Below are 17860 nucleotides of genomic sequence, written 5' to 3' on the forward strand. Positions count from 1 at the left end.
TTTGAGCTTGGCCTTTTTGAATCGTCTGCTGTCGTTTTGTACCCATGTGACGCTCCTCGTCCAATGGGTGGGTCCCTTTTTCCCCGCCAATCCCTACATGGTAAGGCACCAGTAGATTATTTGTCTCCAGGGGTGTCAGGCGGCGGACCAGTTCCAACTTTGACATCCGGTCGTCGACTGGTCGCAAGTCACCACAGTTGTTTGCGAAAATTGGTCCGTAAGGCATTCAACTTCTTCTTCAGATCGTCCTTCGTTTCATTCTCGTATCCATGTTTATTTTTCATCTTGTGATAAAGTGTTAAACCAAATCTGTGCCGGATCCTGTAACTGCAAATGGAAAGCCGCAATGGCCTTTGATGAATGCTCAGGTATGTTTGCCAATGTCAATAAAGACTGGAATTCCCCCCAGAATTTTACCGAGTCTTCATGCATGTAACCCGAGAACTTTTTTATTACCTTGTCAGGGAATGATGCAACGTTAATGGGGGGAAACAGATAAAACTCTGTCACTAGTTTCAGGTTCAAACATGGGCATAGTAGGTTCTGCGACAAATGCTGGAGTGCTATGTACAGAAGGAAAGTCAAAGCTCATCTCCGGCTCCAAATTGTCCAAAAATGGATTGTTGCTTGATTTCATGATGTTATAATTCACAATACCAATGGTAATCAAGAAAACGAGTTGGGGAAATTTTCCAGCCATTAAAGTGTCAGGAAAACCGCATGACATCCGAGAGTCTATGTTCATTTGAAAGAAATGTTAATTTTTGCATCTCCACCTTGTTGTGTAGCTTTGTTTTTTCATTCATAACGTATCTACTCCGTCGATTAAACCAGGTCACAAACATCACAAACACACACAATCGAGAAAAACAAATTATCTTTCACATCTTTATTCTTCTTCTTTTTCTGTTTTTTTACCTCACTTCCTCCCTTTTTTTAAACAAACATTAAATTCGAGTTGGAGTGAAATGAACATAAAATGCACAGAGTTCGAATGCTAGTATAAAACAATGAAAATAATTTTCCTGGGCAACACCACTGATAATTACAACACTATAACAATAATATTTTCATAAATAACCAAGCCAGGTCAAAATATTATACTTGTGTTATCCAAAAAAACAACAATAACTCAATTATGATATTTTAACACATTTTTATGTTCAGAGGCTGATTGTGGACAAAACGAAAATGCGACTTACGACTGATTTTGCTATCACAGGTCACATTTGTTATGCTTTTTTGGTGATGATTGCATTCATGTTGCTTGCAAGACTCTTTATTATCATTTGAAGTGAATGTCATGGGCCCACCTTGCTCCTGTGACATATTTGTATCTGCCCTGCTTTTTAACAAATTGGCCAAATTTACGAATTCACCGCGCCATATGTTTTCTTTCTGATACACCGGTAAAACCCCACTATTGCTATCCGTGCCCCATTGCGACCCTTCCCAGTTGTTACCACAAATTGCCTGAATGAATGACAATTGCTCATCATCTACGTCAACTGAAATTGGACCCCTCTCCCCATCCACCTCAAAACCAGGTGCTAATGCATTCATATTTATTACTGTCACTCGACCTGTTTTACCGTACGGCATTTCACTATCATTTACTAAACTGTTGCGCTGTTCTGACTCGACTTCTGGCTGCTGTTCTGTCTCGACTTGTGGCCGCTGTTCCTTCTCAAAGTGTGGCCGCTGTTCCGTCTCGACTCGTGGCCGCAGTTCCGTCTCAACTAGTGGCCGCTGTTCCGTCTCGACTCGTGGCCGCTGTTCCGTCTCGACTCGTGGCCGCTGTTCCATCTCGACTCGTGGCCGCAGTTCCGTCTCGACTCGTGGCCGCTGTTCCCCCTCTACTCGTGGCCGCTGTTCCGTCTGGACTTGTGGTACTGTTCCGTCTCGACTTGTGGCCGCAGTTCCGTCTCGACTTGTGGCCGCAGTTCCGTCTCGACTTGTGGCCGCAGTTCCGTCTCGACGTGTGATCGCTGTTCCGTCTCGACGTGTGGTCGCTGTTCCGTCTCGACTCGTGGCCGCTGTTCCGTCTCGACTCATGGCCTCAGTTCCGTCTCGACTCGTGGCCGCTGTTCCGTCTCGACTCGTGGCCGCTGTTCCGTCTCGACTCGTGGCCGCTGTTCCGTCTGGACTCGTGGTACTGTTCCGTCTCGACTTGTGGCCGCAGTTCCGTCTCGACTTGTGGCCGCAGTTCCATCTCAACTTGTGATCGCTGTTCCGTCTCAACATGTGGTCGCTGTTCTGTCTCGACTTGTGGCCGCTGTTCTGTCTCGACTTGTGGCGCTGTTCCATCTCAACTTGTTGCACTGTTCCATCTCAACTTGTGGCCGCTGCTCTGCCCTTGTACGTTGCTGTTTACCGCCCGACTGTGTGGCCATTACCTGCCCACGCCGTTTCACCCTCTCCCTCGATTTCAGTGATTTTGTACTCTTGGGCATTCTTTTATCTTAAAAATTGAATCTAGTACATTCAAAACAACAAATGTAAATCAAAAACACCAAACCCTGAAAAGTTATCCCAGTTTCTTCAAAGTTAAATCAGACTGTGTTCGAAATGAACTCCAGACGTTTTAAAGCGGAAACCAATTTGGCCTAGAGGGTGATTGAACAATTCGTCTAAAACAACGTGGGTGTGAGAGTAATTATAAACAACAGGTCTCACTCCACTCTTTGGTTTTCTTTTCAAGACAAAGAAATTTATGGCTCTGTAATTAGCATTCGCCAAAATATATTTAATTTTTTGTTCCATCATAGCGAGATGAAATCGACTGCTCACACGTCCACCGCTAATTCCGTACATTTCTACGGTAGCGTCCAAATTAAACTTGATTAAATTGTCTGTAGTCAATGCATATGGGAACTCCCCAAATCAATATTTTTGGCATGGCGTTAAATAATTTACCACTATTACATTATGTGTTATTAGTAATAGAACACAAATAAGAAGGAAACGGGTAGATACTAACACAAGGTTTATTCCTACTTCAAACTCATGGTGACAATGAGATCTCCCGAGATTCAATCTCTCAAACTCTAATATCTCTTTAGATATCGAGACTCAACATATAACTTTAGATATCGAGACAACCATCTTTGACCAAATTCTTGCAAAATTCTTCTTAATAATTGCTGGTTTCGCTGTTTAATTGTTAACTTTGTCCTGGTGAGAGGAATTGCCAGGGGAGATCACCCCCATATAAAATTACTCCAAGTTGATAACAAAATGCAAACTGTTTTATTACACCTGTGCTAAAATGCGGATTTTGATAATAGTGTAATTGACAGGTTGAATGGTGCATTTGCCATAAATTGGTTTATTTGCAATAAATACTGTTTTCTAACCTATCCTCAAAATCCAAGTTTTAAGCAAATTTTAACATCTTTTTCGACTAAACATTATTTACAGCCGTTGCACTTGTAGCTGACTTAGTGGCGGGATGTAGCCCAGTGTTAAAGCGCTCGCTCGATGCGCGGTCGGTCTGGGATCGATCCCCGTTTGTGGGCCCATTGGGCTATTTCTCGTTCCAGCCAGTGCACTACGACTGGTATATCAAAGGCCGTGGTATGTACTGTCCTGTCTGTGGTCGGGACAGGATTAGAATTTTTGTCAATGATATCAAAGCCGTTTCGGATGCCCTCTAAAATGAACTCCCTATCAAAATCATCACAGTGTAATTTATCCTCCCAAGCTGCCATGTTTAGGCCACACGAAGGTTTTACTGGTGTTTTTTTTAAATTCTGAATGCAGCGAGCCTGGGTGCGTTTTAAAGCAGCCGGGTACACTGCACACATGTTCATACTTGCACCCGTTGAGGAGGCACCCAAATTTAGAATTGAACTTTCTACAAATAATCTTGCCATTCCCTGTGTGTGTAGCAAAATTTTGTTTGGGCTTGTTTGGTGCATATTTGGGTTTGAATACCTGATCCTGTACTTGCAATGTCTGTCTTATCCTGAGGAAACCTGTTGATAGGTGACCCACAGCTGTTCCCCATCTAAATTTATGCAAATTCTGGAATCGCCTGTATTGCCTATCATATACATACACGGACACCAAATCATATGTGCTGATCAAGCTGTATACATGGGATGTGTAAGACAGTCAAAAATTTGCCCCATGGGTAGGGTACCCTCCCGTACTAGCCTGTGTAATATCGCTATATTCGCCCCTGACCACTGGCTAAGTGTGATGATTTCTAATTTAGGTTTCCTAGTTCCTGACGTACAGATGAGTTCAAATTCATTGTTAGTGGATACTACCCTTTCAGACACTGTGGATGTACCAGCAACAAAATCTACGATTTCATAGTGATTTGACTTTGGGGCACTTAGAGATTTTAAATATACTTGGGGTTCCTGCCAGGACAACATAACAATGTTACTATGTGGATGCCTTGTTTCTGCAGTCTCATGACTTGTTTGGTGGCTGTTGAATTGCTGTAGGAACTGCTGGACAAACTCATTGTCTGTTGACGTGGCTTGGTTAGTGGGTGGGTCAGATTCCTGTTTGTCTGTAAGCTGCTGGACACACTTGTTATCTTCCAATGTGGCCTGGTTAGTGGGTGGGTCGGATTCCTGCCCCTCTGTATGCTGCTGGCCAGGCTCTTCCGCTTGCACTCCCTCTAGGTGTTCCCTTGCTGTCTGAGGTACCGCAGGCATAGCTGGTTCACCTTGGAATGTGGAGGAAATACTTTTTATTAGAAGTTTTTGTTGGCCGATTGGCAACCTTGTTTTCTTCAAGTCATCTATTTCCAAACATTACAAAACCCCAATGACATCACCACTTCCATGGTCTCCATTGAAATTTTTTTCACTGTTTCCCATGTCCACTTACAGCCTTTCTCGGCCAATATTTGCTCAGAGTCGGCCATTTTGATTACGACTGGCGGCCTGTAGCTCCTCCGCCCCACACAGCGGTTGAATTGTGTCATCACAGAAAAAACACGAAAAACACAGTGCTCCACAGTCCAGGGAAACTGAAAAAAGGGCTTGTTGTAAACTGTCCTATGCACACATAATATTAAATAAGCGTTTGACTTCAAATTCCTGAAACCTGTACCACTCGGGTACAGTGTAGAAGTCTCAGACGGCCTATTCATTGAGCGCCATTTTGAAATTCTCTTTAGTTCCCAGCTTCTGGGCCCTGCCTTACACTGTTTTTCTTGACAAACATCGATTAGGGGACACCACTGCTATAATGCTGACATGTTTAGGCCCTACACCGTCTTTTGGGGGAGCAAATATATATAAATAATAGAGAGAGAGAGAGAAAAGTAAAATTCACTTCTAATAATTAACGTCTACGTTCAATAAAAAATCAAATTAAAGTGGCTCTGCTTGAGATCCGCAGAGGTTTTCAAACCAAACGTCCATCCGATTGGTTGAGGCATACCAAGCAATCCACTGATTGGCGAGACCCAGCATCTGATCTCATCAGGGGATCCGCAATTATTATTTTCTACTCTCTTGCGTCAATATAAAATATGATACGGCCTCAATAATTTGTATCTATAGTCTGAAGCTTTTCTGTGAGCAGAGTTTAACTATAACAAAATCCCCTTTATGGATTTCATTATCACCTAAGGGCGGGACATAGCCCAGTGGTAAAACGTTCGCTTGATGCAAGGTTGGTCTGGGATCAATCCCTGTCGGTGGACCCATTGGGCTATTTCTTGTTCCAGCCAGTGCTTCACAGCTGGTGTAACAAAGGCCGTGGTATGTACTATCCTGTCTGTGGGATGGTGTATATAAAAGATCCCTTGCTGCCAATCGAAAAGAGTAGCCCATGAAGTGGCGACAGCATGTTTCCTCTCTCTATATCTGTGTGGTCCTTAACTATATGTCTGACGCCATATAACCGTAAATAAAATGTGTTGAGTGCGTCGTTAAATAAAACATTTCCTTCCTTCATTATCGCCTATTTCATCGTCTAATGTTGGAAAGTAGTTGTAATTATTCTTTTTCTCTTTACCAGGACTTTTCAGCGATTGCGCACACAATCTCTGTAATTTCTATTTTGTTTTTCTTCCCTGTTGCAATTTCACCTTGATACCTTTGGTACAAAAACCAGGCTTTCACCAATGCAATCATAACAGAATGCCAAAACAGGTATAAATACCATTGACTTGATCACAGGTTGTACTTGTACACAGATGTACACATGTTGAGCAGATCTATGCCAGCCATAAACTTATTGTACTCTTCAACAATTGCAGGTATGTCAACAACTTCATTTTTTTTCTCATCTGTCTGTCTTGTCCAACTGGGTCTGCGCCAACATATGACAATATGAGGCTGACAGTCCAGTTGTCAACGTAACGAAAGGAAGGAAGGATATGTTTTATTTAACGACGCACTCAACATATTTTATTTACGGTTATATGGCATCAGACATATGGTTAAGGACTACACAGATATATAGAGGAAACAGCAGCAAGGGATCTTTTATATGCACCATCCTACAGACAGGATCGTACATACCTCGGCCTTTGTTACACCAGTCATGGAGCATTGGCTGGATCAACCTAACGAAGACAAAGCCATATTTGTTTTTTCTACACCCATGAAGTCATGGTGTCCTCGCTTCAAATATGACACATCAGGTGTTAGTGACTAATTTCATGTTGAATGAACAAAATATTTTGTATACCGTATGTTAATTTGAATTAACCTGATTAGTTTTGAATATCATATTTGATACGGGGGCGGCACTCTTGGGTTAAACCCCCTTTGAAAGTTTTTAATAAATGTCCATCCGTTTGAACTTGTCTGTATATTTATTTGAATGTCATTCTTGTTCATTTTCGTTGAATAAATGTTTAAAATATAATTTCAGTGATAGTTTATATACAAACATAAGTCAATTGTTTAATATTTGAAATAACAATATCACAAGTCGTTTCCATAATGAAACCGTCACACTTCTTTATATCTTTATAAAATCTATCAATTTGCTTTTATTTGTTCAGTGGAATCGTCAGTGTTTATTTTGGTTCTGTTATCTTGCATTCACTTGTGGTTCATTGCGCATGGAGTAAAGTTCATTCCAGTGAGAGGGTTCATCACAGGTGACAGCCAGTAGACTGGGTATTGTGTATACTTCCATTCTCCACTGGCTATTAGTGGTTTATTAAGCTTATACTTTCTTTTAATTATGGTGTGATATACCTGCTAAAAAATATACCAATTTGTATTTCATATCACATTATATTTTATATCACACTTATTAAAAAATTATATATTTTGCCTGACAAATTACATATTTTCATAAATAAATAAATAAATAAAACAGCTATCATTTCACATTGAAATTTTCATAAATAAAATAATTTTTTAAATAATAATTAGAAAACAAACACACACACACACACACACACACCCATAAAACTACTATCGTGACAGCTGGACGTGACAAGACCGAATTAGAGTAGGCCTTTGTGGTGTATACCCGTTTCCTGACTTTGGATTTGGTGACGTGTTGTGGTTGTTTTCACATATGAGCTGACATCTGTTTGATTGATGCAGTTGACTGGTGCTGTCCAAGTGTTTGTTTGCAGACTGTATGAATCTTCCATCACCCCTTAACAATGTATTCATCAAAATAGTCCAGTTCTGACCAAGTCTTTGTTTAACTTTCTCTTTATCAATGACATCCCAACATTTGTGAACCACTTCCTCATCGAACATACATCTGAAACATAGACATTTGTGAACCACTTCCTCATCAAACATACATCTGAAACATAGACATTTGTGAACCACTTCCTCATCGAACATACATCTGAAACATAGACATTTGTGAACCACTTCCTCATCGAACATACATCTGAAACATAGACATTTGTGAACCACTTCCTCATCGAACATACATCTGAAACATAGACATTTGTGAACCACATCCTCATTGAACATACATCTGAAACATAATTCCTTGATAAAAGGAATATCTTCTTTGGTGTTTGGTAACATGTTCCGTTTTTAATGCCCCACCACACAATTTCTATCTACTATATGTATCAAAGTTTTTTTTCTTTGTTTAACCACTTTTTTCATGAAACCCTTGGCTAGAAGGGTAGCTGTCTACTTCAACTGTTTGCAACAGCTCACATTTTTTCTATCATCATCCCTGTGTATCCCTTCGATCCCTTTTATTAATTAATGCTTTTTGGTTTTTTATCCAAGAAACAACCACCATCACATTTCTGCATCTCACGTCCTTCGTTTTCGACCTGCGAGTCCCCAGTGGTTTTTGTACCTTTCAGTCGAGTCAGAATTTTCTCATCCAGCTGTTTGCTAAGAGCCAGGGCTAAAAAATGTATCAACAGTGTTAGTATATAGAATTCTATGTCATATGCTACTAACTGTATGGATTAGTGTATATAAAATAACCCCTACTATTTACTGGAAAGAATAACCAATTTGTCAGTAACAGCTAGGGTTAGGGTCCAAGTTTAAAGCAAAAAAAACCCAAACAAACAAAAATGTTTGTTTACGAACAGTTTTTTTAGTTGTTGGTTCCATTTTTAATTACAGTCAGGGTTTTTTTTAGGTGTCTTACCAACCCCAAGTTCAGCCAGTAAACTAATTGATTGGTTCCCAACGTGGCCATTTGGTTTACTGTGAAGCGCATAAACACTTTCCAGATGGTTTGTCCTCTGGGCATTTCATCCAAAGACTTTTCGTTCGCCGTACAATTTGTCCACGTACAATTCATCCACCCACCTCGGACACATTTCATACACAGGCACGTATTTGTCCACATGCTCGTACACTATTTTTATTGTTTCTACTCGGAAGTTTGCATCGGAAGATAATAATCAATGTGCACCAGATGAAACTTTTGTCATTTATGTCTAAAATACCACAATGTGACGTCGTTCGAAGTAACCAACCAATAAACAACGATATTATCTCCATTCTGCTACCAAGTTCCAGCATCTTTTACATCCATAAAAACACAAGACATCCTTAAGGGGTGTGCATTGCCCCACCCTTCCCTAAATGTATGCATGTGCTTTGTGGCCAAAAATAAACAAATAAAATAAAATAAAATAAAAATTGGTTGTCTTCTATTTCATTTCATTAAACATCAACATCTAATGTGCATTCAACTGTAAATGTCATTTATTCCAATTTCATTCCAATCTTGAAATGGCTCGAATCAGCTGCTTGGCGGAGATATCACCCTGGTGGTATTGTTCCCAGATCTGAAACACTTCGCCCTGCCTGGTCCTCTGCTTCGCCCTTTGCATCCGACCCAGCCTTTCATCGCTCACCCTCTCCATGGCCATTTCAACCAACTTGGCTTCCCTCAGAAGCAGAGGCACCAGCAGGTAAAACTGGATACCTTCGCTTGTAGCTCTGGCGTTGATCCTTCTGTGCCAACCTTCAGTGTTGTTGTTGGTCTGGATCTGAAAGGTGCAAGAAATAAATCAAAAAGCACTTTGCGGATAATCATATTATAAGCAAGAAACAGCAAGTAAATAATTTAGTAATAATAATATATGACAATAACTAATTCATAATAGAAACAAGCCTGTCTGTTTTTGTCGACGGCAATATAATACTTACTGGCAGTCCAAAGTTTGACCAATTCTCCACCCTGCAAACGCTACTTCGAAACCAGGTATTCTGGATGTAGTTCAGGACATTCTGGACATTTGGCGGAATCTGATGCACTGAGCAAAGCCACTGGAACTGTTCCTCTATATCCTCGGCTTGCAGATAAGGGAGGGACAGGACTTGTTTCAAAAACTTGTGTACGTTGCCCCTTTCGTTGCCCCTTTCTGTCGCCTGGCAGATCCTTTTAAATACTGCTTGGCTCCAATGAAATAAGCATCCCTAAGAAGAAAAGTAAACCAAACTGAATAAAAGTATAAAACTGAATAAAACTTCAAAATTGATTAGAATTATAAAACTGAATAAAAGTCTAATTATATAACAAACATAACATACCTGAGGTAGAACTGCACGTATCGCAGCCCACATAGCAGCTTCGAAGTCGGACACTATCCTCTTAACTTGAGGCTGCTGCCACAGTTTTCTGAGTAGAGTATTAAATAGCTATAAATAATATGAAATATCAATCAGTAGTTAGTTCCTGAATGAAAGGCATTTGATGAATTGGCATGGAACAATATACAATTTTTTTTAATAAGCTTTAAACCCATACTAACTTTTAAAAAATGTAATAAATCGTTAACTTTAATTACATATACATGTACATAATGAACACAAGGAACATAATAGACAATTATATACTGTCGCCATGTTCAACGCTTACCTCTAAATAATCAATGGTCTGCCACCACGACATTAGGACAAATGCCAGTGGTACTTGAGTCAACACCTCTTCCGACCTGATGAATGCGTGTATTCCAAAGAGTTGGACAAAGGGTGGCACCATGATCTTAAATGTCCCATCCATGCACTAACTTTTTTGCTTGTCCTAATTGGTGTTGCAAAAATCAAATGTCGTTGATCATTGATGCCGACAGATGCTTGATAGAATGTTTGTGCTTCCGGGTCTAATACTCTAATACAAGTACTCAACATCAACTTGCATTAAATCAAACAAGTTATTCATTAGATAGGTTCAAACACACCTGTTGTGGGTCAAAATTATGACACTATGTCCCGATCAACTACGGTCGACAAGTGATTGCGGATTTGTTTTTATGAACTCGGTCACTGTGTACCTTTAATAATTTAGCACCCAAAGTGTAATTTTAATTAACAACTTCTGTTGATTTTATAAGCTGTGATATGTAAAACACAATCAAAGATTCAAACCAATATTTATTTATAGCATAATAAACATAGACTTGGTTGATATTTTCCATTTTAAAAAATACTCGTGACCAATCCTCTATATATTTACTATTAACCAACGTTAAATTCACTAGAAAGACAACAACACAAGTTTAGTTTATTATAGAATACCAGGTAAGGGTTACAGTACTTACATGACCTGTTACAACCGGTGTCACATCACCTCTAGGCTGAGCATCACATGTTAAACTGGATTACTTGGCAATTAGAATAATTAATTATTATCTTCAGTCTTCCCTACATACAATATTCAGAGGACCTACAATATACCAAGTCATGAGACTAGGATTACCAGTTACAGTTACAGATATTATAACTATTGGTAACTTTTGGGTAAGAGACGCCTACAATTTACTTTAGTCGTTCCGGCTTCAGATTACCAGCTGTCTTTCCCACAAATATAATATTCAAATAACCTACAGTTTACCAAGTCGTGGGACTAGGATTACCAGTTATAAATATTATAAATCTTCATATGTTTTGGGTAAGTGACGCCTACAGTTTACTTTAGTTGGTCTGACTTAGATTACCAGCTGTCCTTCCCACACTAAGCATAACAAGAATACACATAATTATACTACTTGAATGGCCACAACAAAATACCTTTCATAAGCAGTAAAATATAGTTACCTATGTCAACTGGACTAATATAGTTCGCCCAGCTGACAGCGATTCCACCTCCTCCCTGTAGGTGGTTGCCACCCACGTCCCTATACAGAACGAACTCCCAGCTTATATCCCCTCTTCTGGTTTTGCAGCTGGGCCCCTTATCTTTGGCAGTTCTGCCATTTATGGATGAGTGGCGAAATAATGGCCACACTAATTCTCTAAAACGACCAACAATACCGATACCATCTGACTAATAGGGGGAACCTTCTTGGGTTAATTACTCCATGCAATGGCTTTCATTCATTCATTCATTCATTCATTCATTAAAGTGCTAGTCCAGTTGTTTGAGACCGCAGTCAAAAGTTAATGTTCAGAGGGCTGTCTCTGTCACAAAGTGTTTCGCTTCTGGACATGGACTTTGAATGAGAGGACTTGGACTGGGAAGCTTTAGATCCAGACTGGGAGTTTAAGACATCTTCATTTTCAACATTTTGTTAGTTGGATTTAACACAACTGTTCCCTCCAGTATGCCATCTTACTTCTTCTTCTTTTTCTCAAAATGTACACCAGTCAGGTCTTTAAATTTCGCCCGATCTGATGTAAATTGCCAGATTGGACTTTACCACCAAGATCAACAGCCTGGTTGGCCATTTACCGCATTTCGCTTGGTTGGGATTTAAACTGCATTTAGCAATTGCATTGATAGTCCAATCGAGCAACAACCTACATGTTTTAAGTAACTTGACATTTCATAATTTGTTTAGTAAAAACACCCTAAATGTTGTTAGAACAAGTCTACATTTCTAACACTTGTGTTACAAGTAGAAATAAGTTTTCTGTGTCAGTCAAAATATTGTTAGAACAAGTCTACATTTCTGACAGTTGTGTTACAAGTAGAAATAAGTTTTCTGTGTCAGTCAAAATATTGTTAGAACAAGTCTGCATTTCTAACACTTGTGTTACAAATAGAAATAAGTTTTTTGTGTCAAATCAAAATATGTTAGAACAAGTCTACATTTACTAACAGTCAATTAAAAAAGTAGAAAATATGTTTTTTAACTTAGTGTCAGTCAAAATGTTGTTAGAACAAGACTACATTAAAACACTAACATTGAGGGGTTGGTGTAACAGGGCTTCATAGAATTTGACTTATAAAATCCACTAGACATGGGATCAGTGATTTAAAATAGTATTTACTAGCCTCAATTAAAAATATCACTAGCCCTACTTTACTTTAACTTAAGTAATCTAAAAGCCCTGTCTACTAAATAGTAGTTATTATCCCAGATATGTCACCTAAAGAGGGAGATAGAGCTTAAAAACACAAACACTGAGGGGTTGGTGTAGGGACAGGATATTCATATTTACATAATTGACTTACTGCAACATTTGACTTTTGTTTTCACTAGCCGCCGGGCATGGCAATAGTAGTTATTTACTAGCCCAACATTGAATATCACTAGCCACGGGAGTGGGGCTACCATAACCTAGAAGCCCTGTCTGGCATGGTGATAGTAGTTATTTACTAGCCCAACATTGAACATCACTAGCCACGGGAGTGGGGCTACCATAATCTAGAAGCCTTGGTTACAAGTAGAAATATGTTTTCTGTGTCAGTCAAAATGTTGTTAGTACAAAACTACATTTCTAATATGTCAAACTGTCTCTGTTGCTTTAAATGTTTTCATCAGTAACTTTAAATAATCCTGATGTGTAAAAGTTTTCAGACATTTTTCACACAAAATTGACTGTTCTAAACATCCACAGAGTATGGTGTCTGACTAATGAATGTTTTGCACTGTGTGTTTTATATCACATTTTGAGACATAATTGAAAAAAAAAAAGGAAATTATTTTAATAAATGAAAACTGTGCGATGGCAAACATGAAAATGATAATGAAAAGAACTACAAAAATCTTATGAATGTGTAAGTTTTGCATGCATTACAATTGTAATATGATAAATGTTGTCACGTGGTTTTACTTAGAAAAAAGTGTTTCTTTTAAATTTAGTAATATGGAGTTGGGGCCCTTATTGAATTTTCCAATTGAAATATTTACCAAGATGGTATTTTTTTTTAAAAGTGTACAATTATTTTACTGAAAACTCGTTCAAAGCACAAATTATTTATTTTGAAAAATCATTGTTTATGTCATTGTTTATATATGTTATATAATTATATGTTATATTTATTTATTTATGTTTATTTTATGTTGTTATTATTTTTTAAACATGTATTCTGTTAATGCATTTTACTTGTAAGCCATTGTTTTGAAAAATAAACCAGTTTAATAAATTGGAATTGGTTTGTGTTTTTCTCTCTGAAGCATCCTTGACAGGCAGTCTACACTTGTTTCCACCAATCACTTTTCATACCTAAAGCTTAATAGAATGGGCAACCTCTATTATAGTATTGTGTATTTACTATCAAATTGCATAGATTAAATTTCATTATCAATACAGTGATGAAAACAAAATGCTGGAACAGCCAGTGTAGGCGGTTTCACCTGAATTGTAATAATAAAGCACAACAGAGACTAGATGTAGAACTGTGTGTGCAATTGTTTTACACTGGCTGTTCCGTTAGTTGCCTTCATCACTATCAAGAAGGGAGAATTAACCTGTACAATTTGCTGGTAATTGGTTAAGAAACCTTTTTTTATTTACACTGAGTTCTCTTTTGGCTAGATGGTATGCATTTAAAACTCAATGTGTTTAAATGACTTTAGCATTATTTATTATAGTTACATACCAGTTCATTTGGTTTCCTTTTGATGCAAACAAACAATATGTGGAGCACATTTGATCAAATATACATACAGAGCCAGTTTATCCTAGTAGCTACGGACCCCATGCTTCAGGGGGCCCCGCGGTGAAGTGTACATTTATTTTCTCCCGTTAATTTTTCCCCTCTCCCCCGATGAGGGGGTTGCAAAATATATATCCTGGGAATGGGGCCCTGCTGTTATTTGTGCTACAGGCCCTGTGGATCCGTAAACCGGCTCTGTATATGTATACACCAGCAATTCCTAGGTGTGGTGATAACTCGTGACAATGGGAAACTCAATCATATTATGTAGCTCAGTTGGTAGAACACTCATTTGCATATGAGATAGGGGGAGGGTACAAGATGGGGAGAGGGTATGAGATGGGGGGAGAGGGTATGAGATGGGGAGAGAGGGTGCAACAAGTCAGTTTTAACTACAGATATTTAACGTCAAACAGATATTGCGATACTTGGTTTAGAAAAAACCCACTGCAAGGATCCCTTTTTTATGGACTTTACATAGAAAAAGACAGTAAAAGTTAGTTTGTTGTAACGACACCACTAGAACACATCAATTATTTATCATCAGCTATTGGATGTCAAATATTTTGTAATTTATGACAAATAGTCAGAGAGGAAACTGGTAACATTTTTCCATTAGTAGCAAAAGATCTTTTATATGTGCCATCCCACAGACAGGACCCTGACCTTTGATATACCAGTTGTGAAGCACTGACCTGGGAAGAGAAGATCAGCTGGACATACTGTCAATATAACATATTGTCAATGCAAGTTTCAGGTAATTGCTTGGGTTACACCAATGTGATTGACATAACTAAACAATCGGTTACCTAATAGGTAAAAATCGTGAACCCATTTCAGGTTACCTATAAGATTTGTCCCCTGCATGACACCTCAGACGAGTGCTCTACCACTGAGCTAAATTCCACCCCTTAACCTTGACCACGATTGTTTTTTGAACCAAGATAAGCGCTTTACCACTGAGCTAAATTCCACCCCATAACATATTCGAGACAGGATTATCAAACTTAATATGGTAATAATATGGGTGCAAGTTACTAAAATTAGTATACTCATACTCGACCATGATTGTTTTTTGAACCAATGCTGCATGAAATATACACCTAATGGATACTGTATGTGCCGTCTTGTCTATGGTGTATATAAAAGATCCCATGCTACTTTTCGATGAGAGTAGCCTACATCACAGCAGCCAGTTTCTTCTCTTATTTTAGACCAAGTAAGTGAAAATAACCATATGTTAAAAAAGAAATCAAAGAGTCAGTTTGTAATGCACTTTCCTTTCCACTGAAATGTGTATAAAATATCTAACTTAGAACGTGTAAAATATATTTATTTTCAATATATATATATATATACATGTATATTATTACATAACAGAAAACACCAACTGAACAAAGTCATGATCACAAAACACGAAAAACACAGTCATATATAAACAGTATGGGAATTCCTTTCACATTCTTTTGTATCGTCTGTTGTTTTTATTAACTGATTAAACGCCTTCATAAGAGTTCATTTTTTACATGACTTTCGTTTTCTTAAGATTCCTCTTGGTTTTCTTGTTTTTTCGTTTGTAGCAGCCCTTTTTCTGTAATCTTCTCACCGTTCTCTTAAACACCCGGGCGAGCTGTTTGACCTGCGCCGCCAGTCCTTTCTCACGTGGCTTATGGAACTCCACGGCAAGGACATTTTGGTCTAGAAGAAACGCATAACTGAAAAAAATAAAATAATTTAAATTAGAAACAAAGCATTAATAAAAGGCATCCAGGGGCTGTTTTCATGTACATGGGCATGAAATATGGAAGCATACAGAAACAGATTATCTGGTTATCACTTAGCAGTGTTTCAATACGAGAGCCACAAATGGTGTGATGTTTGTAATATCTCCTAAATTGAAGGGCCATAACTCTTGTTAAAAATGGGCAAATACACTTGAAACTCCCAACTTCATCTGTAATTCTACATTTCGTGCTGGGGTGTCATTAAACATCTATTCTAGTCTATTCTAGTCTATTCTAGTCTATTCTAGTCTATTCTGTAACTCTACATACATGTAATAAAGTAACACACAAAAAGAAGGAAGGAAGTGTTTTATTTAACGACGCACTCAACACATTTTATTTACGGTTATATGGCATCAGACATATGGTTAAGGACCACACAGATATTGAGAGAGGAAACCCGCTGTCGCCACTTCATGGGCTACTCTTTTCGATTAGCAGCAAGGGATTTTTATATGCACCATCCCACAGACAGGATAATACATAACACGGCCTTTGATATACCAATCGTAGTGCACTGGATGGAGCGAGAAATAACCCAATGGGCCCACTGACGGGGATCGATCCCAGAACGCTTTACCACTGGGCTACGTCCTGCCCCTGACACACAAAAGGTCAGCTGAATATCTTGAGACATTGTGAAAAAAAAGGCTGGAAAACTATGTGGGACAGACGGAAGACCGATGAAGGATGGATGGACATACAGACAGATGGAGATAAATATCTGTCTCCTCTGGTTGGCCCAGGCCTGGTGCTTATAAAACATTTAGAGTCCAGACTCGAGACTCTAATAGAGTCTGAGACAGTAATGTCATGACAACGCCATACAAATTGTATGTGTGTGACGTCATTTGAGATTGAGTCTGGACTCTAAAAGTTTTATAAGCACGGGCCCAGTAGTAGACTAATGAGGTAAGTATTGAGAAAGAAGGTGAAAGAAATAAAATGAGGAAAGGAAGAGAGTGAAGCAGTAGTTGTCTGTAGCCATGTATACAACTTGGGGAAAATGCATATAAAAAATCCCTTGCTGCATTAAGAAGATGTAGTGGGTTTCCTCTATTGACTACGAGTCGGGATTACCAAATGTTTGACATCCAATAGCAGATGATTAATATATCAATGTGCTCTAGTGGAGTCATTAAACAAAACGGACGAACAAACCATGTATACAATTATGCAGCAGTAAATGTGAGGGCTCTGAAAACAGTGGGGGCAGGACGTAGCCCAGTGGTAAGGCGCTCGCTTGATGCACGGTCGGTGTGGGATCAATCCCTGTTGGTGGGCCCATTGGGCTATTTCTCGTTCCAGCCAGTGCACCATGACTGGTATATCAAAGGCTGTGGTATGTGCTATCCTGTCTGTGGGATGGTACATATAAAAGATCCCTTGCTGCCAATGGAAAAATGTAGCGGGTTTCCTCTCTAAGACTATATATCAAAATTACCAAATGATTCATAAATCAATGTGCTCTAGTGGTGTCGTTAAACAAAACAAACTTTCAACAGTAATCTGCTTCACAGTATTCCATGTACTAAGATGAGACGTATTTTACTGTTTGGAATTGAAGAAAGCACAGATCTACGTACAGCTCATTGCCTTCGATGTCTGTAAACTTCTTCGGATCCTTCACTAACAAAGTGTACGGCTTGTCAACCTCTAGCTTTGGACATCTGCATGACGAACGCTTCAATAGAATTACTTTGTCTTTCACTTTCAATTGTTGTGGACCACCTAAAAAATAATCGAAAAACTCATGACAGTTACAGGCAATTTGGATAACATTACAATGTGATGTTCGGCATATATATGCAGTA

The 17860-nt window shown here is 38.8% G+C and overlaps 2 protein-coding genes across 2 annotated transcripts in view; both read right to left on the reverse strand.

The window, feature by feature from the left end:
• Nucleotides 1-9148: 9148 nt before the first annotated feature.
• LOC121383594 lies at nt 9149-10419 on the reverse strand. Its single transcript, XM_041513684.1, has 3 exons — nt 10297-10419; nt 9969-10076; nt 9149-9424 (listed from the first exon to the last, which is right to left on the reverse strand). The coding sequence occupies exons 1-3, from the start codon at nt 10417-10419 to the stop codon at nt 9149-9151; spliced, it is 507 nt and encodes a 168-aa protein (XP_041369618.1).
• A 5162-nt stretch (nt 10420-15581) lies between these two features.
• The window catches only part of LOC121384581 (venom factor-like), a 60494-nt gene continuing 58215 nt past the window's right edge, over nt 15582-17860 (reverse strand). The window contains exons 38-39 of the mRNA XM_041515038.1: nt 17633-17777; nt 15582-15977 (exon numbers count right to left, since the gene is read on the reverse strand). Of these exons, the coding sequence (XP_041370972.1) occupies nt 15785-15977; nt 17633-17777 (338 nt within the window). The 3' untranslated portion in view covers nt 15582-15784. The remainder of the gene's footprint in view (nt 15978-17632; nt 17778-17860) is intronic.

Source organism: Gigantopelta aegis, chromosome 10 (genome assembly GCF_016097555.1).
Source record: "Gigantopelta aegis isolate Gae_Host chromosome 10, Gae_host_genome, whole genome shotgun sequence".
Taxonomy (NCBI): Eukaryota; Metazoa; Mollusca; class Gastropoda; order Neomphalida; family Peltospiridae; genus Gigantopelta; species Gigantopelta aegis.

Coding starts and splice junctions, on each gene's coding strand:
- LOC121383594 (XM_041513684.1), bottom strand. CDS start 10,419: ATGGTGCCACCCTTTGTCCAACTCTTTGGAATACACGCATTCATCAGG. Junction 10,077..10,296: donor AGACCATTGATTATTTAGAG/GTAAGCGTTGAA, acceptor TATTATTTATAG/CTATTTAATACTCTACTCAG. Junction 9,425..9,968: donor TACGTGCAGTTCTACCTCAG/GTATGTTATGTT, acceptor TGCACCTTTCAG/ATCCAGACCAACAACAACAC.